General features: G+C 43.7%; 1 protein-coding gene across 2 annotated transcripts in view; it reads right to left on the bottom strand.

The window, feature by feature from the left end:
• LOC144763264 (ribosomal protein S6 kinase alpha-2) overlaps window positions 1–24,799 on the bottom strand; it is a 1,818,960-nt gene that overhangs the window by 417,475 nt on the left and 1,376,686 nt on the right. For both annotated transcript variants that reach the window (XM_078648717.1, XM_078648718.1), the window contains exon 13: window positions 10,530–10,660. In XM_078648717.1, coding sequence (XP_078504843.1) covers window positions 10,530–10,660 — 131 coding nt within the window. The remainder of the gene's footprint in view (window positions 1–10,529; window positions 10,661–24,799) is intronic.

The raw sequence follows: 24,799 nt of genomic DNA, 5'->3' as shown, positions 1-24,799 counted from the left end.
TGCACAACGCTATGTCCCTACCATACAATCTCCCTTCCACTGCCACATGTCTGCCCTCCGGGTCTATTGTCTGTTTCGTGACCTGAAACGGGGTCCCTGCTCTTATCCAAATCAATGCCCCCCTTGCAAATGCTGAATATGATGTGCTAAAAACCTGTTCTCTCCACCTGCACTGCAATGCCTGACCTTCTATTTTGGTAAGATAGGTTTCCTGCAGCAATGCTATGTGGACCCCCCTCCTGACTAGATATGCATGGAGGGGGGTCTAACTTGTCATAGTGTGCAGACCCCTCACATTCCTGGTGATGCACCGCAGTTCAGGTAACATTCCCATCGCATCGGAGCCAAGTCCCCCAGTCGCTCCACACACGTTCACTCCCCCCAGTGGCCCCTACTTTCCAACCAGAACCCCAACTCCCCCATCCCCCCACACCCCAAAGAACAGGTCCTAGTACAACACTGCCGGTCCCCATCCAAACCATATCAACAAATAACATACAACTACGCCCACCAGTAGTCACAGCGGGCATGCCTTATGGGTAGATGGGGGTGCTCAGTGGCAACATGCTACCATGTAAACTCCCGGCCCCATCCCGCTTTGATCCCCTATCAAAGCATTAATTAATTAATTTATTTATTTTTAACATTTAATAAAGCGCGAACAATTGCCCGCAGGCGTCTCGGCGCTGTACTCTAGTTGACTCTCCTAACTTTGGCTTCAAGCTCTTTAAAGATTAAACAACCATGTTTTCAGCTGTTTTCTGAATGACAGGAGATTTGGGCTAGCTCTGATGGATTGGGGAAGTGTGTTCCATAGTTTCGGAGCAGCCACCAGGAAACGTCTATCTCCCCAGTTAACTAATCTGGTCCGTGGCACTACCAGATCGTTCATCTTAGCAGAGCGGAGTGGCCGAGGAGGCTGATATGGCGTGAGGTGATCTCTCAAAAATTGTGGGGCTTGTTGGTGCAAGGATTTATACACAATACACAAGGTCTTGAACTTGATTCTATTCCTTACTGGAAGCCAGTGGAGATCTCTCAAGGTGTCAGTTATTGGTTCAAATCTGGGGACACCCGTGAGAAGTCTGGCTGCAGCGTTCTGTACTAGCTGCATTTTCTTGATGACCCTGATTTGGGCATTGGCGAACAAGCCATTACAGTAGTCCAATGCAGACAGGACAAGAGCGCTTACTAATGTCCTGCCTACTGTCCTTAAGTACTCTTCCCTCCTGCCCACTTTTCCAGGAGTCCCTGGTCCGTGTCTAGCTCCTCACCAAAGAGCCGTTGTCAAATGCACCCCCCCTCAGACAACCTACTCCCGGCTCCCGATGGCCACAGCAAGATCTTCAAGCTCGTCAGCTATCTCCAGCCCCCCCAACTGCCATCTCCCAATGTACCGGCCCCTACTCATCTAGTAGTCCATCCGCTGTCAGCGGCGTGACTGTCGGCCCCCGGATGCGGTCCGTTTCTGACATCTCACTGTCGGATTTCTCCTTTTCCTTCTCCGAGTCCGTGGCCTCTCGCGAGTTGGTCAGCTGATCACCTGACAGGGCCGATATCACTTCTAGCACCCCTCGTCACTCCACCTCAGTCTGTGAGGCCGATGGTTTCTGCAACCCCGCCATCTACGGCGTATTCGTTGCAATTTGTGGAGCTAATGGTCCTTTGGAGGATCTGAGGCCTGGGAGCTCTGTCGGTCAGTCCCAGCCCTGTAAGTTTCCAACCACACCTCATTCGGCGTATCATAGAACTGAGTCTTATCATCCAAAATTATTCTCAGCCTGGCCGGGAACAACAGGGAGTACTGAAGCCCTTCCGTTCTCAATCCCCTCTTAACCGATAGAAAGGACGCGCGGCGGTGCTGTATTTCCAAAGTATAATCTGAGAATAGTGTCACCTTGCCGTTGCCAACCTGATACGGGCCCTCCGTACGTGCCTTTTGGAGCAATAGATCTCTGTCTCTGTGATGGAGCAGACGGGCCACCAATGGGCAGGGCGGTCGACCCAGGAGCGGCGGCTTTGCAGGCACCCTATGTGCACGCTCTAATGTGTAGAAGGAGGATAGGCCCTCAGGGGCCACTACCGTCTTCAGCCAGTTCTCCAGATATTGTACCATATCTGGCCCCTCTTCTTTTTCAGGTAGGCCCACCAGGCGGATGTTATTACGTCGAATCCTGCTTTCAGCATCCTCAGCTCTCCTCTCTAACGCTTGTACTCGCTCCAACACATCCAACACATCCATCACTTTGTTCTCCAGCGTGGTTTGAGCCGGTGCCACTTCCTGGAGCACCACCTCCACTTGCTTCACTCTGTCTACTAGCTTCGAATGGTCCGCCCGCAAGAGACCCAGGCCCGTCGCCACTTGCGCAATGTCCTGTTGTAGGGCAGCATGAGAGTCCGCTATGGCCGTTAATATACGGTCAAACTGTTGCTGCATCCCCGGGTCCTGGAACGTTTCCTGGGCCCCCTGCTCCATCTGAGAATGCGTCTCTGTATCTGATAATTGAGGTGCTCCTTCCTTCTTCCCTTTGGTTTTCCCCATCATGTGGTCCACCAGCTCGCCTCCTGTGAATAGCGGTACTTTGCGACCACAGACAGAAGACCAAAGTGTCGATCCGCAAGGTCTGCAATACCTCCGCCCCAGCAGATCTGTATCCAGCAGTACGCGCTACTCCACCCACAGTCCCCCGGCAGTGCTCATGAGCGGCAGCCAGGCACGAAGGGCAAGGTCCCAGCTACTCCAGGATGAGGACAATCCCAGAGACCCTGGTGGCCAACCGTGTCCGCGACGGAGTGGTTAAACCCTGGGCAACCGCCTCTCAGCGTTCACAAATCTGTTGTTCGCCCCATTGTTTTGTCCATCTGGCTCGTGCTTCTCTCCTGGGTGCCACTCCAATGTCCAGTACGCGGCGCCCTATATGCCGCAGCCGGCCAGGGCCACCTCCTAGCACCCCTTCACCACGGCCAATTATAGATCGGTATAGACTCACCCAAGCTCTGCGCCGGGAGTTACCCCTTCTTCTGTCGGACCCTCTCGTGCTCTCCGTGTGCAAGCTCATGGGCCCCTGGGCCACCGCAGTTCCTATGTTACCTATGACTATAGGAAGTCTCCGCAATGCGGAGATTAAACTTACTCCCCCAGCTGCATGTGTTCTCCCTCAATCCTGTGTGCCACTGCTTCCCAGGGCACTCCACCACCTCCACGCTGACATCAGGCCCTGGGACAGGAACAGACTAATTTGCATATAGCCAAGTTCTGAGCTGGGATGGTGCAGTGAGCTAAAAAACGGTGATGGATCAAGCCCTGATCTTTGGACTGGGTAAGAGTGGTCTGCTTAATTCAGGCACTCTGTTCATCACCACCCCCTTTTCTGAATCATTTTGTCCACCATAAGCGTGGAAGGGTATACTCAGATGTGAGTCCCTTGCTCATTGCACCATCAGGATTCAAGCAAGCCGGGCCGACGACGCCTGAAATGGCAGAAACCGGTCCCCGGAAGCTTGTTTCCTTCCCAGTACAAGAATTGGCTTGGTAGTTTGGTTTGCCCTGTTCCCATCATGCCCTGGGACAGGAACAGACTAATTTGCATATAGCAAAGTTCTGAGCTGGGATGGTGCAGTGAGCTAAAAAACGGTGATGGATCAAGCCCTGATCTTTGGACTGGGTAAGAGTGGTCTGCTTAATTCAGGCACTCTGTTCATCACCACCCCCTTTTCTGAATCATTTTGTCCACCATAAGCGTGGAAGGGTATACTCAGATGTGAGTCCCTTGCTCATTGCACCATCAGGATTCAAGCAAGCCGGGCCGACGACGCCTGAAATGGCAGAAACCGGTCCCCGGAAGCTTGTTTCCTTCCCAGTACAAGAATTGGCTTGGTAGTTTGGTTTGCCCTGTTCCCATCATGCCCTGGGACAGGAACAGACTAATTTGCATATAGCCAAGTTCTGAGCTGGGATGGTGCAGTGAGCTAAAAAACGGTGATGGATCAAGCCCTGATCTTTGGACTGGGTAAGAGTGGTCTGCTTAATTCAGGCACTCTGTTCATCACCACCCCCTTTTCTGAATCATTTTGTCCACCATAAGCGTGGAAGGGTATACTCAGATGTGAGTCCCTTGCTCATTGCACCATCAGGATTCAAGCAAGCCGGGCCGACGACGCCTGAAATGGCAGAAACCGGTCCCCGGAAGCTTGTTTCCTTCCCAGTACAAGAATTGGCTTGGTAGTTTGGTTTGCCCTGTTCCCATCATGCCCTGGGACAGGAACAGACTAATTTGCATATAGCCAAGTTCTGAGCTGGGATGGTGCAGTGAGCTAAAAAACGGTGATGGATCAAGCCCTGATCTTTGGACTGGGTAAGAGTGGTCTGCTTAATTCAGGCACTCTGTTCATCACCACCCCCTTTTCTGAATCATTTTGTCCACCATAAGCGTGGAAGGGTATACTCAGATGTGAGTCCCTTGCTTATTGCACCATCAGGATTCAAGCAAGCCGGGCCGACGACGCCTGAAATGGCAGAAACCGGTCCCCGGAAGCTTGTTTCCTTCCCTGTACAAGAATTGGCTTGGTAGTTTGGTTTGCCCTGTTCCCATCATGCCCTGGGACAGGAACAGACTAATTTGCATATAGCCAAGTTCTGAGCTGGGATGGTGCAGTGAGCTAAAAAACGGTGATGGATCAAGCCCTGATCTTTGGACTGGGTAAGAGTGGTCTGCTTAATTCAGGCACTCTGTTCATCACCACCCCCTTTTCTGAATCAGGTGCCAGGGCACGCCCCTCGCCACTCACCAGGGTCCAGGCGGGCGCCTCCACGCGTTCGGCCCGCGTCTCAGCAGCCTCATACAGTCACGCCGCTTCTAAATCCCCGCACCGCTCCCGACAGGCCCAGTCCCCCAGGTCGGAGATCTCAGCCCTAAATCACTCCTCCTGCCGGGGCAATATCATGCGAGGCTGCCTCTCAGGCCGGCACTGCAGATCCCGCCATTGTCCTCCTGCAGTGCACTCGCTCTCTACACCGTGCACAGCCTCAGGGGCCCCTGGGTTAAACGTGTTTCACCTCCTGGTTCGCATGCTACATGGTTCCTTCGTTGTATGGGACAGTGTGGTAAATTGGCCCATTCCCCAGTCGAGTGCACACTGCTTCACTCCCGCATGCTACCTCTCCTCATGGAGCGCCAGCCGCCTTCTCCGCAGCACTGTGCTTCAGGGCAAGTCATCTGTCTCTCGCCCGGTTCCAGATATGTGCCGCCATATGCCCGCTCCTCTTCTCAGCAGCCCCGCACAGCGCGCCACATCCAGGCTCTCCGTGCCGTCCTCAGAGAGCCAGGTCCCACGGGTCCGGGCGTCCGAGCTCAAGCCCCTCCCTCGGCCAGGAAAATGCCAGGTCGGGCCGTTTTCAGACGGGCTCCACTTGTCTCCAGTCCCCGGTCACGTAGCCCTGGTCCAGGTCGTCGGAAAAGTTCCGCTACTCCGGTGCAATGCACCCCTCCACAGCGCCGTTTCATCTGCGGTAGCGCTTATCCCCACCGAACTCAGGGCTGGGAGTTAGGCTTCCTCCATCGGTGCCATCTTGACTCCCCATTCGGCAGCCCCTCTGTCCCGGTTTAGCAGGCAAAACTCCTGTTTGGGAGCTGGCAAAGCTCCAGTCTCGCTCTGGCTCCACTCCGCTTCTGCCACCGCAACCTCGATGTCACCAGGAGGGCCAAACAAACACTTTAAGCAGGAAAATGTTGGGGATTGTGCGCGGAGCTCAGAGCTCACGCAGCCGATCCCATTGGCGTCCAAGCCACGCTCCCATGTCAGCATCACCTCATACATAAAAAAATTATCTGCTGACGTATGAACTGCATGCAATCGACTTTACAGCATGTTCTAGGAATGCAGGTCCCCGCTTATAAACACTCACATACCCAAAATACTATTTCAAGTTAAGCGAAATTGCTAGGACGAGTGGGAAGTACAGCACAACAGCATTCCCCTCATGGGAAGGACTGAGATGTTATTATATGGTTTGATGTCGTCCATGCCACTGATGAAGCAAGGTTTCGTGGAAAAGAAAGCTTGGATGCAATCCACTAGTTTAACTTACTAACAAAGGTATTAATCATGTTTCATGAATAACTAAAACGCACCACATTAACAAACAGGTTAGTGAAGCTTGTTAATGTGTGTCTTAAAGCAGATAACAATGAAGATGAACTAATACCGCTTTAAACGGGGAACTTTTGTGCACATGCATCAACTGCATCTACACAGTATGACGAACTAACGATTGGAGGGAAATTCTTGCGCATGAGCAGAATACACTAAAATGGAGTCTTGAAGACTCGCATGCATGGCATCTGTTTGCTTGAAACTAAAATAAGCTATTTTACTAATGCTAGTGCGGGAAAAGTATTAATAAGTCAAAGGGAATAGAGTAGAGGTGGGTGGTATACAGTGCAACAACGTTATCTGTCTGTGAAATTAATATTTGTCCTTCTGACTTTATCACTAGTGCGTATTTAGTCCTCTCTCATATAACTGGATTAGGCTGAGGGACACTAAGTCCGCGCATGCCCACGGAATGAAGCCATGAAGGACATTTGAAAGGGAGCCAAAATTGAGTGTTACATCATGGGAACGAACGGTGAAGAGTTCAACAATAAATAGAATAGGAGTGCTCCCCTTTGGCCTATATTTCTTTACCAATTATTAAATCTGGTATAGGTCTGAATACATATGCACAATTACTTGTTACAACATACAAATAAACATATTTATTTTTTGGATATTTATTAGTTATTCTACTAAAAATCAAAAAATAAATATGTGTATTTGTATGTTGTAACTATGTAATTGTGCACATGTATTCATACCCATACCAGATTTAATCATTGGTAAAGAAATATAGGTCAAAGGGGAGCACTCTTATTCTAGTTGTCTTGAGATTCAAACCTCTCTTACTCCCTGACCTCAGACGGCTCCTAGAAGGGTTCCCTTGCTTGACGACTGAGTTCAACTATGAAGACTCCAATTTAAAATGTTATTATCTTGTTTCAAAGTGAAAAGTGAAAACGGGTGAGAATCAAATTTATGAATAGAAACTAAGGGGATGGGTTTGCGAATGATAGCTTAACGGATTTTAATGACATGTAAGCATGGTGTGATGGAGCTTCCCCCTTGCCTGACCAATGATATTTAGTATTTTTACGATATTGAAACTTTAGTGGGTAAAACATGAAGAGCGAAAGGTATAATTAAGATAGCCTTAGTTAGTAAGAGAGAGAACAGAGGAGATTGAGAAGCGGGAGCTATGCTGAAGAAGGGAGAGATTGCTGTTGCTGGGAGAGATGCTGTGAAATGCTGATGAAGAGCCAAATGCAGAACCTGAAGCAGAACTTCCTATCCTAATTTGATTGGGTTAGATCAGAAGATCGCAGAAGAATCTTGAGGAGGAAGAGAGTGTCAGAGAGGGGTGCAGAGCAATCAGCAGTATTCTAGAGAAGTCAACTATCTTGTCCTGAATCCTGTCCTGATGTCTCCTGACCTATCCCAGGGGACCCTTACCAGCCCTTTGGCCAGGGAGTTGATTTTTCACACCATCCTTGGTAAATATAATTTCTCGTTATTTGCTGATGTTCTTTTCTCTCTGTCCTCTCCCTTTCTGAGCATTGATTATTGTATGAGTCTGAAGTATATGCTTGGTGTTTGATTAATTGAATTTTCTCTCCTATGAATGATGGTGACTCCACTGTATTTTAAAATGGTTCAAATGCATTTAATGTAGATAAAGATTAAACCATTTCCTGAGTCTGTGGTTATTTACTTTAAATAAATGAATAAGATAGAGTTAGAGTTAATTATCACCGTCAACTAGTTCAACTATTGACCCATTGACCAGAGGAAATAACTTCTTGATCAGTGAAAGGTTAGTTAGGAGTATGAAATAACTAATCCCAAACATTGTGAAAAATATTACAAACTTGACCCCAGCGGTTTTACGCACGGTGAGTTTATGGGCCCAGGTGAGTATATGATAGAGGAGTATCTGTTGTTGTTGAACCGCTGGATCCCCACCAGTGCGCAGGAAAATCTAAAAATAATTTTTCTATTTAGAGTCAGTGGTTTAAACTGTAAACTACAGATGGGCGTTTGCTCAGGGGTCGCAGTTAAAGGACTCCTTTGTAATCATATTCTTAGTGTTTCCTACCATAGTAATTCATGTTTTTTTTTAGTGCCCAGCTCATATGAAAATATTTTATTGAAGTCACAAAGAACCTACGAAATCCAGGGAACACTCAGAAGGGGCCCTTATATACTGCAATACTTACAACCATCATGTCCTTTCAAACAAAGAAATACAAAATGTAGGCTTACAGTACAGGAAAGATGATCAGTGCTTAGCCCGAGTAATTAGTGTGAAATGTACAATAAATTGGTGTGTTATAGTAAAGGGAATGCCCTGTGGAATAGTGGCATATAGTGTGGTCTGATGCATCATGAAGGCAAAACACCAGCGGCATGGATGAGGATGAGGGCTACTGGCTGGAGTTCCATGAGTCAGCCACAGTGTACTTCTGTAATGGAGTATGACACTAGAGACGTATGCCTGACCTGCCTGAAGAATGAAATTACTCCTTCAATGGAATAAACTGGTAAAACAGCCAACTGCCTCCATTTATTGATATAGGATATGACCACTATTGGACAGTGACACACTGGAAACAGGGACCCCTAAAGAGAAAAACTAAAACCTTATTTCTAACTTAAAACCTCAACAAACATAGGTAATCTAGAGCGCTTGTAAAGAGATTCAAACTTCCAAATAACAACAAAACCAGTTCCATCTAGATCAACCACTTTACCGTGGCGATAATTTCGCCACAGTGCGGGGGTTCTATTGTGTGGGCAGGGCCGCATCAGCCAACGGACGTGCGCAGCACTACCAAGGTAGTGCTTGCGACGGCCGTTGGCCGACGGCAGCAATGACCGGGTTAAAAACCTCTAATCTAACATTCTAAGGGTAGGAATGTGTGGACAGTAATGTTCCCATCTCCAAAAAAGATATAATTACCACAGAGTGACCCAAAAAAATGAAAATAGATAGACAATTGATATACATGTTGAAATATCAGCTGATTTATTGAGTATCTCAATTTTGTAAAGGTGAGTATATATAGGGAATTTTTGCATATTGATACCTTTGCTCCATATTTTGACACACAAGCATCTAACTACCTTTATAACTTTATGCTTCCAAGTAAGTCTTAGAGTAAAACAAGTAGTAATGTACTCATTTGGGTATTTTGTTCCTTGGTTATTTGAAAACAGGATTTTATTTGAAAGCACTGATGCAAACGGAATTTGAACATAATAATTCGAATTTATGCCTATATCAAGTTATAGGTTATTAGCATTGTGTCATAAAACTGCATGCTGGCATTAGCAGAATAAGACTCATTACATCGCTCACCAATATCACATGTGCTATTACATCGCGGGGTATTACTACGCAAAGTCAATGGCAACAATATGCCATTACATTGCAAATGTTTACCACGACTATGCCTTTACCACGCATGCCATTGCAACGCAAAAGGCATGCGTGGTAAAGGTATAATAATGGTAAAAGTTTGAAAGGTAAGTAAACCTTCCCTGCCCTACCCTAAACACTAATGTAGTACCCCTGCACGACCCTCCCCCTACCCCCAGTCCTCTCCCTTCATTTACACTACCCAGCATGACACCACAACACTACCCTAAACCCTAAAACACTACCCTCAGCATGACCCCCGACCCCCAGTCCGGACGCTACACTCAAACACTGCCCTGTAGGACCCCCAACACTACCTTAAACCCTAAAACACTACCCTACACTACACAAACACAACAACACTACCCTAATCCCTTTAACACTACCCCGGCACAACCACCCCCGACCCCAGTCCGGTCCCTACACTCAAACACTACCCTGCATGACCCTCCGACATTACCCTAAACCCTAAAACACATCCCTACACTACACAAACATCACAAAACTACCCTAAAACACTACCCCCAGCACAGCCACCCCGACCCCCACTCCGGTACCAACACTTAAACACTACCCTGCACGTCCTCTGACACTACCCTAAACCCTAAAAATTAACCCCCACCCCAGGCCTAACCCCCCTTACTTCTCTCTCCTCGTGGTTCCTCTCTCCTTTTTGCTGCTTCACGACGGATGAGGGGCGGTGCACGGTGCACGTTTTTGTGAGGAAATGGAAGAGCCTCTGTTTCCTCACAACGAGGTGGAGAGCCATTACATTGCATGCTTTGTGAAACTGCATGCAATATAAAAACATGCGTAGAATGGCTACGTGTTGTTACATCGTATATGTTGTAACGCTTGTGATGTAATGGCATGCGGGGAAACAGCTGTGTTGTGATGGCTGTTTCCCACATTAGCACATAATCTGAGACAAACATTGTTATGAATCTCGGGCACAAACATCCATTACCCATAGAGTGACCTGAAGTAATACCCAAGTTGGTACATATAACCTTACCTGTACAATTGGATGTGCTGTGAGCTTATGCACATCTTGCTGCATATACTCCTGACCCAGGTTAGGTGCTACAAAACTGAATCCCCTGAAAAGATGATGAGCGTTGGCACTTGGAGGGACTCCAGGAGAATCTGAAAATAAAACCAAAAATTGTCAGTTGAGTTGGCCTGATATCACGCACAGCTCCAAATAACTAAGGGCCCGATTTAGAGTTTTGTGAAGAGGGTAGTCTGTTGTGATGAAGTACACTCTCCACCAAACTCTAGCTGCCTGCCCGAGTTTGAGTTAGAGGGACCCTCAGGTTTATGCCGATAAAGTTAAATTTACACCACAGAAATCTTCCTCCTACAGCCCGATGGACTAAGAGCCATTACACCACATAATGTCTTCTGCCATATTTAGTGTGGATGGCATTATGGGTTTTTTCCTGTCCGTCATGACCTGGTAAAACATAAAATATCAGTGAGGGACAGAAAATATTACTGACCCTCACACTGGGAGGTCCTTATTTTTTAATATTCAAATGCAAATTTCTGCTTTGGTACTTTATTATTTGAAAAATAAAACACTTTGACAAAGATTAACAGCCAGCCATCCTTTTTGGTGCTGCCATCCATGAAACATTTCCATTATTGACAGGGACCGCCATGATGTTAGTTCCTGCAAATGTATAGAGAGAGGTTGCTGCAGGGCCGGTGGACATTTCTCAATTTTTCGTAAGGTGTAAAGTCTTCCACCACCCTGTCTTCCATACTCTCCTCCACTAAACACTACATCAGGCCCAGGCCCTTAGCATTGATTTAGAGTTTGGTGGAGAGAGTAATTTGTGGCAATTGTAACAGAGTACCGTCTGCAACAACCTCACAGTCAGCCTGTCTGATTTAGTGTGTGGTGGAATCAAAGATATGCATTACGGAGTAAAATTTACTCTATGGATATCAACCTTTCTCCGACAGTATGACTGAGTGGGGGACATTGCAAAAAGCACATAATACTACTGGCCCTACATATGGTAGTCAGTATTATGTGTTTCCTGTCACTCACTGACAGGTAAATCCTGGCGATGAAAGACAAGAAAAACATTCCATGATCCCCACACCATGGGAGAAAACGTCTATGGAATGGGGACCATTAGTTTTTTTGTGTTTTTCTTTAAAACTCTACTTCTGCAGCTTGCTTTTGAAAAATTAAATACATTGGAAACATTTGTGTTGATCAGCTGTCCTGTTTAACTGTGCCATTCATCAAACTTTTCCAACATTGACAGGAACCAGGGGCTCAACTCGACCGAACTTTAAGGTTTGGGGGCTAGCAGCTCAACCAAAGAAGGTGGGGTTAACACTTCAAACATTGAGGTGAGCTATCCTTACAGCCAATACAAGATAATAATTGTGCATTTGAAATAGTTTGATCTGATGAAATTACAGCAAATATATTTCAGTGTATTTGACAATGTTTATAGGCTACTGATAGAGGTATTTCAAAAGTGGAACGAGCGATTTAACAACTAAAAACTGTTTATGTAGATTGCATTTCAGAACACTTAACTTCCAGTTTTCTCAGTGTTATTTCAACACAAAAACTCTTTTTGATAATTCTCCCAAAATTCCTTCTACGAAATGACAATGAGCTCATGAAGTATTTTTAATTCCACCGCAGAAACACACGTATGTCTGACTTGATCAAAGAGTCATTTTCAGTCAACTCTTCAGAACGTTGTAACTTATGCTTGTTTGAGGCGGTATACATGCAATGTCTCAGAATATTGAGTTTACTGGGCTAACACAACTGATTTCGGGATATATGTCTGTCAAGTCTTGAATGTGATGCCTAATGCACCTTCCATTTCTCTTGAGATAGAATAGGAGTGTCAATCAGCTGACAATATTTTATTGCCTATTAATTACTCTGCCAGGAGCTATTCTGAATCAAAATAAAATAGTTGCTGCGAGGACTGAGCTACATCCATGTGAAAAGTGTGAAGCTAAAGAACTGCCACAATAGATTGCTGAATTGAAATAACTTTGCCACAAATTATGTTCTAACATGAAAGGATACAAGTATTCCTTCAGGCTCTAGAACACATAGGACCCGATTACGAGTCTGGCGGCCCACAGACCGCCAGACGTGCAGGGGCTCAGCGTTGGACGTTTCCCAACCACCCTGTTACGATTTGGGTGGTTGTACCGCCACAGCCCCACAGTCAGGAGGCCGCAATATGCTTCGTAGGACCATTGTGGTCCTGCCAAGCATATTACCAGTTTTCTCTCTGGTGGTGTCATGGAAGTTTTCCTCCTCCATTAACACCGTGGCGGAGAGCAAACAAGGACCCCCTGTGCCTCCTCTGCATGGGGATGCACAACAGGTGTCCCCCTGTGTGCATGCATCCCAGTTCCTGCACGTCACGGACTTTTCAGTCCAGGTCATGCAGTAAATTTTTTCGGAGATCCCATTGCAGTGCCCATTTTTAGAGGCACCTCCGTGGGACTGCTAAAAACCAGCCCGCCAGACACGGGGAAACTCCTAATCTGGCTGTCTGACCAAAGTCGTAATTGGTCCCTTAGAGTGTGTGGCTGATGGGTAATGTCCTGCAAAGAGGTCACTCCAACAGAAACAGAAATAGTGCCTCTTAATTGTATATGTTATATTAACAACTATGCTTTCAATTCTGTTCTGAATCCCCAAGCACATAAAGTATCAAATCCACTAGAATGTCAGTTTTTTTTTTTATCCTGCAAGGGAAATGCGCATTATAAATGCAACTTTTGTTATGATTTTCTCCAAAGGTCAGTTTGAAAGAGTGACAATAATTTTTGTTCCTAAATATCTTTACTAATTACAGCAATTAGCCTGGGTGGATAAAGAGACAACCTTGAGTGAGCCACAAGAGACTAGACAGACAATATGGATGCCAGTTTCTCATTGTGACACAGGAATAAGTAACAAAAAGTAGTGTTTTAATTGAGCAGTGATTTCGATTTGTAACCTATTATACATAATATCAGAGTTATGCTAATTTCGACAAAGCCAGGCTTAGTTTGATAAGCCAATTAGGTTTAATAATCATTTTGGTGTGAAGCTTAACTAGTTTAAAGAGAAAGGACACAGTACTGCAATGTCTACCCAAGGAGACTGCCTTTGCATTGACACCATCTCTGGCAAAAAACATGCAAAGTAGATGTTAAAGCAAATTCTGTATCTGTCCTACCATGCACCCTGAGAAGCAGATCACAGAGACATTTGCTTGAGGAGGCAAAGGTTTTCCTCTGGTTAGACATAAATTATATGTTCAGTATTCATAAAACAGAGCTATCTCTCAGTCTAACCCTAGATCAGGCATCAGACAGCTGAGTTTTCCCTCAGGTGACAAAGCTCTATCACCAAAGGACTAGAACCACAGCCTGTTATTTCTACTTGATTTCTTCTAAAATTGCCACCAGTCTGGTACTTGAAGCCAGAGGGCACTCACTAAATATACTGAACGCCTATACTTGCAAGATTTGAAATGAGTTGAGTTGTTACTTGTAAAGCGCAATGAACGCTCTAATGATGTAAAAACTGTGGGAATGGAACTAAACAGAGAGAACCACTGCTGGGCATCTATAACAAACCACAGTAGTCCAGAACTGTATGTGTAACAACATTTACTCCCATCTCCAACTCAGGCACAAAATTGGTTAAGAGACATTAGGGCACTCTAAACTCTGGGACTTTGAAAATTGCACACCCTATGTTCTCTTTTAAAAGGAGAGAGAATTTACATGATGCACTGGTACACACATGCCCCAAGAAAAGAACAGCAGAGACCCAAAGGACACTATGGGATACCCCCACCGCGACGGGCTATCGACCCTGCGGGGGGGGGGGTATGTCAGATCACTAAGAAATGCAAGTTTATAGACTTGGGACAGGCCACCGCAGGAGTGCTGAAACACCTGCCAAACTGCAATTTCAGTCATGTTCTATATGTCCTGAAATGTTTTTACAAGCTTCTATACGTTGGTATGGCCACAAGGAAGCTATGTGTATTGAGGCACCATGAGGTGCAGGAGAGATAATGCAAAATTGACTAGACACTTTATTGAACACCAACACAATTCTGACAACATTGAATTGTATATAATTGAAAAACTGGAACACAGCCATACAGATATGAGCAAGGCACTCTTGAAATAAGAACCGCGCTGGGTGTTCCGTCTTCATACAGAAACCACAGAACTGAATTTGATATCCCATGTGGGGCCCTGGATAATTAAATTAACCTGGGATTTTACCTAGTGGGCATTTTTTATATCCTCACCCTGTCCATAGACTTGTCTTTCTATCCTTTTTTTGTATTACAATTATAACCATTGGGCCCTAAGCAGGACCCTCATGCATATTGACATGGCAGTGTTACCACTTGAATATGGAAAAAAACACTCTACATTGAGTATGTTCTTTCCTTTCTTAATAATAGTTTACTTTTCACACTATAAATAAATGCTGGCTTGTGCATAGGCTACTACAATCTCCACAATCCATCTAGACAAAATAGTACCATCCCATCCTTTTCTTGACTGTTCCCGGCAGGAATGCTGGGAAATAGACTACACTTCCCAGGTTCCCTGACAACAAGAGTCTGCCATTGGCTACTACAATGCAGCATGACTTGTGTATCTAACGTGATCTCATCTGATGCAGTCCTACTAGTCACAAAGTTTGCGTCCCTCATGGACCGGACTGGAGCACCGCCATTGGCTGCTATAGTGAAGCTTGACCTCTTGGATTGGACGCGGTTCCATAATATTGGAACAACAAGTCTGACAAACACTGCTACCACCGGGATGTTTGTTTGGGTACAGTAGGATCGTTGCAGATGCTCTACCTTGACATAGAAAGTTACAAAATCTTGGGAGAATAAGGAAGCAATGCTTTCAACAAGTATTAGACACTGCGATCACCCATGATGACTTGGGGAGGTTTTCTAAGTGTATATAGCAAGCATGTGGGAGTATTATATTTACTTACTCACTGTCTCCTGTAATATTTTTCTCCCGTCTCTTCTTGTGTTAATACTTGAACACACCTATCACAGTGTGACTATAGGAGGCTACCACCCAGAACAAAACATGAGATAAATGACCCCCTGGTACTTGGTAAAGAATGAGCTAATCATCTGCACTGGGATTATGTATGGAACCCCTTCTCCCTTATTACCTGTGCATGTGTGCAATGAATGAGTGTATTTTATGGCACATGAGCCACATTTGTTGTCATATTCAAATGTTGTTTTTAATGTGCAAAAGTTGTCAGTGTACATTTTTCAACATTGCACTGCAGGGGAAATTGAGACCTTTGTGTCTCAATTTGATTTGGCCTGTGTACATCTGAAAAGGCCATTTAGCATTTCTTAACGGCCTGAAATAGCAATTCGGACCATTATCGTATATCGGGCCCACTGTCTATAAAAGGACACAATTCTGGGGGTAAGCCAGGTTGTTTTGCCAAGCCGCTAAGAGTGCTGCACAACTTCTTTCTGATTTGCTGCATATTCTGGATTGGACTATTTCCCAGATTTTGCTCACTCTTCTGATTCCCTACGATTGATTTATGGTACATTGTGAGACTAAATATATTTCTCCCTTCTGTATAGCACCTTAATATTTGTAATAAACCTTCATAGTTTCTAATTTACTAATCTGGAGCCTTTTTCAGTGTGCACGTTTATTATTTGATTGACTTTGAAATGCTATTTTGAATCTTATCTTTAGGGACACATTTGCTCTTCTATGCTTGAGTCAGGGGCAGTATTGTCATGTTGCTAGGTTGAAGCACCCCACTTTGTAGCTAACTCGAGATTAGACCGGACACAACTGCCCCTGCCTCTAAATAGGCTGCAATATGGACATAGTTACCTTGTCTGACCCCTTGCGTAAATAAACGCCAGATCTGCCTCAAACTAACTGCAAAGTATAGCAAGGTAAATAATCCAGGCTTCATTTTCTGAAGCAGAAGCAGCTCAAAGGAGATTACTGCATTTATGAGCACAGCTTTGCCTCTTAGCCAGAGAGTGTGATCCGAATAAACAATGTGAAGAAGAGCATTTCCAAGGCACAAAGGCAAACACTTGGAAATATTGAGGATTAGCTTTTTATGAAAGACTGCCTTTGCACAATGGACTTCCTGTTGTTTTAGTTCTCGGTTGATGCAAGGTAGTAGGGTGTTTTGAACATTTATAGTAAGCCTGTGTGGGATTAATTACAAATTGGAAAAAGTTAATTTGGTTTGGTGTTTGGATGGTTGATATATAGTTATGTTAATACCCTGATGACTATGTAATTAAAAGCACAGTATTCTATATCATGTTTTTAGTCCAAGTTGCTATTGATTCACTGTGTTGATTTTCGTCACCTCAATACAAGGAACTGTTGTCATAATTACTTGGGGCCCAAATTGGAAGTAACAATTCTCGGTATTTGAAATGCAAAAATGAAAACTGAATATTAAATGTTATCATGTATAAAATGGTACTCATGCTCATTGCGCGGGTTGTTGTACGCACAGCTCGCTGCCTACTAAAGCTGAAAATCCCTTAATTTTTTTTTTTAGTCCTCATCACGCAGAGTTTTGAGAAATAGAGTGTTTATAGCAAAAGTAACCACTTAAAGAGAGCTTTGCTTGCTGGTCTGTACCTTCCATGGCCCTTCCCCGGCACTTGGACCATTCTATATCCTGCATGGGGTATCTTATCGGCCCGTAAGCATCTCTTGCGCGGCTTGCCCACTCTTTTCATAAGTGGAATCTCTGTAACCAAAACCCAAAACTATCACTGCCCTTAATCATTAGACTTCAACAGGTCGCCAAATTCTAAATGATTACAATTTCTCTGTCCAGTACTGTTCCCAGTTATTCTAAAACTATAGTCTTTTACTGCATGATCCAGCTCTAGCCAATAGATTTATTCTAAACACTGAGTTCAGCCATTCTTCTACTGTAGGGGGAAGGGAATTGACCCACTTCATACAAATCTCACGTCTGGCGGCTAATACCAGCAGAAATAATAAATTCCTTTGTTTTTTTAATGAGACTGGACCTCCCATTATCGTCTAGCTTTACCCCAAACAATATTAATTGGGCGCTTACCTGTATTTCTTGATGGAGAACATCTGAGAGGATCTTACCCACTTTTTCCCAGAATGTTTGAAGATGAGGGCACTGCCAAAACATTTGGATGTCATCAGCTTGCTCTTCTCCGCATTTCGGGCAACTCTTTGCTCTCCCTTTATTCAATTTCGACAACTTATAGGGTTAATTGGAGCTTTTTACATAACACCCTGGAGGCTTATAAACTGGGTAGTAAATTTACAAGAGCAGTAAGAGCTGTATATAGTTACCCAACTTCATGCATGCTGATTAATGGGTCCCTGACGAAGATGATACACATACAAAGAGATACCAGACAGGGGTGCCATTTATCTCCTATATGTTTGACTTTTATATAGAGCCCTTGGCCTGTGCTTTAAGATCTAACTCACTTACATTTCCTTTTAGTTGTAGGAATTGGGTAAAAAAAGTTGCACTCTATGCGGATGATTTAATGATATTTACAAATAATCTGATAGGCTCCTTTTCCTGAAATAACAGAATCATTGCAGCAGTTTGGTAACTTATCAGGCTATCAAATTAATCAATAAAAGACCGGGATAATGTGTTGGAATACACAGAGCGAAGACCCCTGGTAAAACACCAAATAAGATACTTAGGGATTGTAATTGTGGGTAAGGTCAAGAGGATTGCTCAAAATAATTTTAATATAATCCAATCAGAGTAAAACAAATGCTTAATGCATGGAGATGCCTTCCTCTATCATTTATAGGCCAGTCTAATCTGGTAAGGATGATGATCTTGCCCAAATTCACATATTTGTTCAACTCGATACCATTGAATTTAAAAAAGATTGGATTAGTAAAATGCCGAGTGAAATTAGCAGCTTTATTTGGGCTTCAAGGGGAGCCAGAATGTCATGGAAGAAGCTAAGAAAGAAATTGGAACATGGAGAGATAGCCAGTCCGGACTTATTCCAGTACTACATGGCGTTCCATTTAAAAAAATTAGAGTACTTTTTAAAAAATACAGCTCTTTTCCTATCTTCATGCAAGCAATGACAGTTCCGGAGGGAGGCCATTTTTTATATAAATTTGGCCACATGAAATTCTTCAAGACAACTAGATTAAAAATGTTGGGAGCGGCTATTAGATTGTTGGCCCAGATAAGACGTTTGTGGAAGATCTCCCACTATTGTTACCATGCCCCTATTTGGGACTCGCCTGGTACGCCAGAATGTTTAAAGGATGCGCTATCAGTCCCGTTGAGAGAAAGCGGAGTAGTGGAATGGGGACAAATATTAACTGGATCTAATATTGTTGACTGGGACCGACTGTTAGAATTAACGAATGGGGCTTTGTCTAAGTTTAAGCATTGAAAGTTAATAAGCTGGGCTAAATCCCTAGGAAAAGATGCGATGGGAAATTTAGAACTAGAAGCGAAGCTCAAAGGGAAATTTGAGAAGAAAAAAGTAGCTTACTGGTATTGGGTGCTTATCGATGAAGGACGAGACAAATTTACACTACCTAATGAGATCTGGAGAAGGCACTGCCATCGTTGGATGTATCAGCTCTATGACAAGTCTCTGCGGCTGCATGTGGGGATGTTATCAAATCTTCACCTCTGAAAAAGAACTATTTATTTACTCTGCATAGAGCATATTGGACACCCAAGAAGTTGTCGAAATTGAAAATCCCTTCTTAAAGAATGATGAAAATCATACCGCAGCACACGTTACAGAGGTTTGTTCGTTTATAACTTATTTATTCATTTTATTTGGCACCAGATTGGCGTCCAATCACTGTTCATCTACCTATTCCAGTACAGTTTCATGGTCTACGGTGCCATAAGGAATAAACGAGATAAGGAAAGTGTATCATTAGAATGTCACTTGGCTAAGCAATTGGATATTTTTACAAGAACGGTTGTACTTTTATTTATCACTTGGTTGATGCCTGTGGTGAACATCTCAAGTTATGTCTGTCAACTAGTTACCTCGAAACCCTGCAGTTATGAAAAGCTAGAAGCTCTTGTACTGTAGGACTGGAAATGAGGTTTGAATATGACATCCCTCTTTTTTGCATCTATTTGAAACCCCCTTTATTTTGTTGAAAATCTGTAGTTCAACTTCATATATTCTGTGAGTTCAAACATATACATTCCCTGAAATAATTTCATTTTCCAAATTGAAAATATCTGCAGTAAACACTGTTAAATAGCTATTGCTGTTTTTAAAGAAGCAATAGCATTTATATGTACATGCCATTTCACCAAACATTCAAGAAGTGTAGAGCAGCCAGAAGCAGGATCACAATGCAATTCTGCACGTATGACGCAAAGCCCTCTTTCCTACATTTCTCTATCCCTTGTGTAGATGTTGACTTCTCATTCAGTGGTGGCAACTGTAAATTGGCGTTAGTGTGATCAGCATTCGCTGGTTTGATAGACATAACTTAGCGACTATATATATATATTCACTTGCATAATCAAAGGTTACAGGGACGTTATAGTTAGGAAATAGAAATTCTTCTGTGCTATGAACAACCAGTGCATTGTAATCAAACTGCACAATCTGTGATCTTTCTGCAGGTTATGCCCAGCAAGACAGACCAACATGCACCATGCTGCCATCACAATGCTCTAAAGTACCAATGACAGATACATTTTCCCTGCTAATGCTGACTGTAGAGCCTCAATCGTCACATTGGGTCACAGCACAGTGCCTGTTGCAAATACTGCTTTCTACACCCCTGAGCCTCCAGCTCTAAGTGTTTGCTCTCCAGCGTAGATTCTCCACTGCAGCATCCATCAGCAATGGGCTGCCATGCACAAAGGCCAGGTTTTTTAGCCTGTGACTTATTGGGCAAGTCCAGGAAGCAGACGATAGCTTTCCAGAGAATGGTGCCAGAGCAATCCCATGTTTAAATGATCACCCTCTTTGAATTGGTGTTGACTAGCAAGCATTGCCTTAGGCATTTTGTTCCCTTTCCATGTTGTGCACACCTCCCCTGCTACTGACTGAATGTTCTATGGGCCATCAATCACTCCTTAGAAGAGGTGTGTGGTAGAAAGAAATGGGAAGACACCCTAAACTTCCCCCTTCACTTTCAATGGTGGCCCATCAGAAGCATTATTACCACACTGGTGACACAGGAGAGTGTGAAATGTGGCAGGAATCAGGGCTGAGTGATACCTTCTGGCTACAACCCCAGCCAGTTTATAAAAGAGCCACAAAAAAGGTCTGTACTTATGGTGTAGTTGCCAACTCTACCTGTTAAGTGTTGCTTACATTATTAATAGCTCAGTATTAAAAAAAATATTGACGTGATGTAAATACCAATACCAGTTTCGTACACCAAGTCACAAGGCATGCTAGCCCATACCTTGAGGGCAAACCGTCTGTTGCGACACATCACGCAAACCGTTTACCCTTGACGAGCACTGACTCGCTTGCTCATTTCTTTCTGATGCATCATGGTTCATAAATGAAAAGTTTCATCAGTCTCTGGCTTGATCGCGTAGCACATTGTACTGCCTGAGTTTAAACGTTGTTCACAGATGCCTTTTTTACATAAGGAGAATTGAGCCACTCTATTTGTTCAAACTGCATTTAATCTCTCCTTATTGTGCACTTCTAGCTTGATCACGAAGCACAGTGCACTGCATGGTTTTAAACAGTTTTCATGGTTGCCTCTTGACCCAAGGAGGATTGAGCCAGTCTATCAGTTCAAGTTGTATTTTATTTTATTTTATTCCTCATTAATATGCACTTCTTTTACTGTTGAGCTTCTAAGTTTGCATGCACCGTTAATTGCCTCAGGATTATCCTTCTCCCCAGTATATATACGTACCTTAATATTTCTTTTTTGGCCAACCTTCCTTCTTCCTTTCATTGCTCCACAGGCACTAATACTCAGGCTTGTATTAATCTGTCCTGAGGTTCATCCTATTATTGTTTTAAAAGTATCGAAACGTCGTTGACTTGTTGAAACAGCTTGCACTTTAATCTAGTGTGATAAAACATGTGCAACAGCTTGTTCCAACTAATTGCATATTTTACAAGCTAACCTTTTCTTGCCTGAAATTGTTTTGTCCTAATGTAATTGGTTTGCATTTATGTAGGATGCAGGAGTGTGTCCCACTGTATTGTTGTGTTCTTATTTTGTTTGTTGCCTTGATTTTTCATTAAATTGACTGCCCGGCTGGGTGTCACTAATATAGCACTGATTCTAGTCTATATTAATTATAGCCCCAATTTTTCTTTATTAAGAACCACTGTTTTCTTTAATACTAACTCCCAAGGTCCTTATTTACCTTTTGAGTTCTCTTGTTTGGTTTAAAATATGGTTAGCGCAATTGCCGGATTGCAAGGGAAACACTCCCTATCATCCTCCTTTTGAGTGGGCCATTCCTGCTACCTCCGCCCTTTAAACTAATCCCGCCTTCCTTTCTTTGAACAATCCTGTACAAAACCCTCATCTGTGCAACTGCTATGTCAGACCACGCACCACTATATTCCAACGAATATATTAAAAATATACTTGAGTGTCCGTCTCTGTTCACTGAATCAGCTGAAGCCCCTAGTAGTGCCAATATATCCCTCTCCGACCAACTAGAGAAATGCAAAAAGAAACAGATCCGTCTTCAACTAATGATTTGGATGTTAACTGAATATTTAAAATCAGATATAATCCCTGTTGGCCTTCAAGTCAGAAATATACCAGGTATTTTCACAGACACCCCGAAATACATTAACAACTTTAGCTATATAGGTACCGCCTGCTCCAGACTCTGGTTGGTGCCAGGCATCGATACTACCACTGAAACCCTAAAAAAACTTGCAGAAGAAATTAATGAGATTGAAAAACTAGTTAGAGAATTTAGTTCTGTCCCTGATTGCAAAAAACTGCTGGAACAAATCCAAAAAACAGTGGATGAATTTCACAGATAGAACAAAATAAAAAATCACTCACGGTCAAGAAGCATATCAAAGCCTATAGTGTGGAACGTACATATCCATACTTACAGAAAGATTTTTACACCAATCGTACATACAGTAACCCACAGAACAACAGTCCCTGGGGTTGCTTCAATAGACGGAACAACTTGGTAGGATTTTCTGACATCTCTGTTGACTCCTCTGATAACTCAGATCAGGGAGAGGGCCCTAGCACTTCCAATCGCAACCGTAATCCCAATTTTTTAGGCAGGGGTCAGAGCGAACTGCCAAAACGTGGTCGCGTGAAACAGCAACAACGATGGCACAATCCCCCAGGCGAGTGACAGACACGCCAGAAACTTTACCAATGGTAAAAAATAACTGTAATGATTTGGTGCACTCACAAATCATACCCATTTTCAACCTTTCTAATCACACCCTTGCAGATTCAGAAATGTCTCACCTCAGTAAAGGTCTCTCCTTTGTTCCCGTTATTTACCCCAACTTCCTTGAACTACAGACTGAATTAATGAGATTTTTCTGGCGCATACGGCTACACGCTTTTTTACTTCATAACCCTTCACCCGTCCCTACTGCTACACGCTCTTCCATCCTCCATCTACCTTTTCACCCTCCGAAAATATGATTCCTGGTGAAATAGTCACATTCAAAAAAATGGTACTCAAGGATCTATTACTACTTGAGAGTAAAAAATGGTTCATTCCCTACAACATATCCTTAGAGGAATAAAAAGCCATTGAGACCCTTAAAAAGAACAAATCCTTTATTATAAAATCTGCAGACAAAGGAGGGGGAACAGTGCTGCAAGAAAAGTAAGCAGACAAATCAGACATTTTACGTCAACTTTTCAACAGAGATCATTAAAGCAGATTACCCACTAACCCCACGAGGGAACTGCAAATCCTCATCCTTCAGATTACTACCAAAGGGAAATCAGAAGGTTTCCGAAACCAAAAGGAATTTCTCTTTCTAAATGTAAAGTCACCCCATATGCCGATGATATATACTCTCCCGAAAGTCCACAAAAATCTCACCAGTTCCCCTAGACGCCGCATAGCATCTGGATGCAGTTCCATACTAGAACCTCTTGGCCAGTACGGGGACTTTTTCATAAAAGATTTTGTCCCAAAAACAGAATGTTATGTAAGAGACAGCATGGCCATGATAAATTTGGTATGACACCACCCCTTTGATACAACATGTGACATTTTGTGTACACAATAGATGTTGAATCCTTGTACACAAACATTCTGCCGGTCCTGGCAATGACTGTCATTCAACAGGTGCTTGAGTCTAGACCTCACCCCACACTGTTCCCACTCTATTCATACTTCAATTGCTTGAACTCTGCCTCACAAGGATTTTTTTCTTCTTTGATAATGAATACTATCAGCAGGTTATAGGTACATCAATGGGGCAGTTTTCGCCCCTAACTTAGCCATACTTTTCATGGATTACCTTGAAATTATGATAATTCTCTCCCCCACCAACCCATTTTTTCGGGCGTCACATTATGGCGTTGGTACATTGATGACATTTTTCTGATTTGGCATGATAATGAGGACACACTAAACCAATTTCTACACTGGTTAAACAACAACTGTCCAGGACTCAATTTCACCTTATACTTTGACAAATCCTCTATTGCTTTCCTTGATCTCACCATTTACCATTCCAAAGGCTAATTATTCATGAGGTTATAGAGAAAAACCACAGAGCGAAACAGATTACTTCGTTATGAAACTAATCACCAGCGTGCACTACGTGACTCTCTTCCATATTCCCAATTTCTGCGAATGCGGCGTAATTGCTTTTCCAGAGAGGATTACTTTCGAGAGCTCATAACCCTATCCACCAAGCTCAGGGCACAAGGCTACCCTAAATGTCTCATTCGCAATGCCCTCAAAAGAGCCTGGTATTGTCCCAGGGAAATCCTCCTATCCCCTAAACCCAAACATAACACTAACCGCATAGTTTGTGTGACCACATTCTCACCAGTATCCAACCCCATCCGCGAGTCTATTCTAAAACATTGGTCTATCCTGAATGCTGGCAATATGAGTATCAAACGCCCTCTTTTTGCATTCAGTAAAAGCTGCAACATAAAAGACTATCTAGCAGCTTTACCCAACCCTAAACTGGCTCTAACCCTTGATGCACACTGGGGGCTCACACCACTCACTTGACAATCCAAATGTGGCAATTGTAATGTTTGCGATTTCAC

The sequence above is a fragment of the Lissotriton helveticus genome, chromosome 6 (assembly GCF_964261635.1).
Source record: "Lissotriton helveticus chromosome 6, aLisHel1.1, whole genome shotgun sequence".
Taxonomy (NCBI): domain Eukaryota; kingdom Metazoa; phylum Chordata; class Amphibia; order Caudata; family Salamandridae; genus Lissotriton; species Lissotriton helveticus.
Note: the sequence above shows the minus strand (reverse complement) of the source record. Positions and strands in the feature narration are given on the sequence as shown.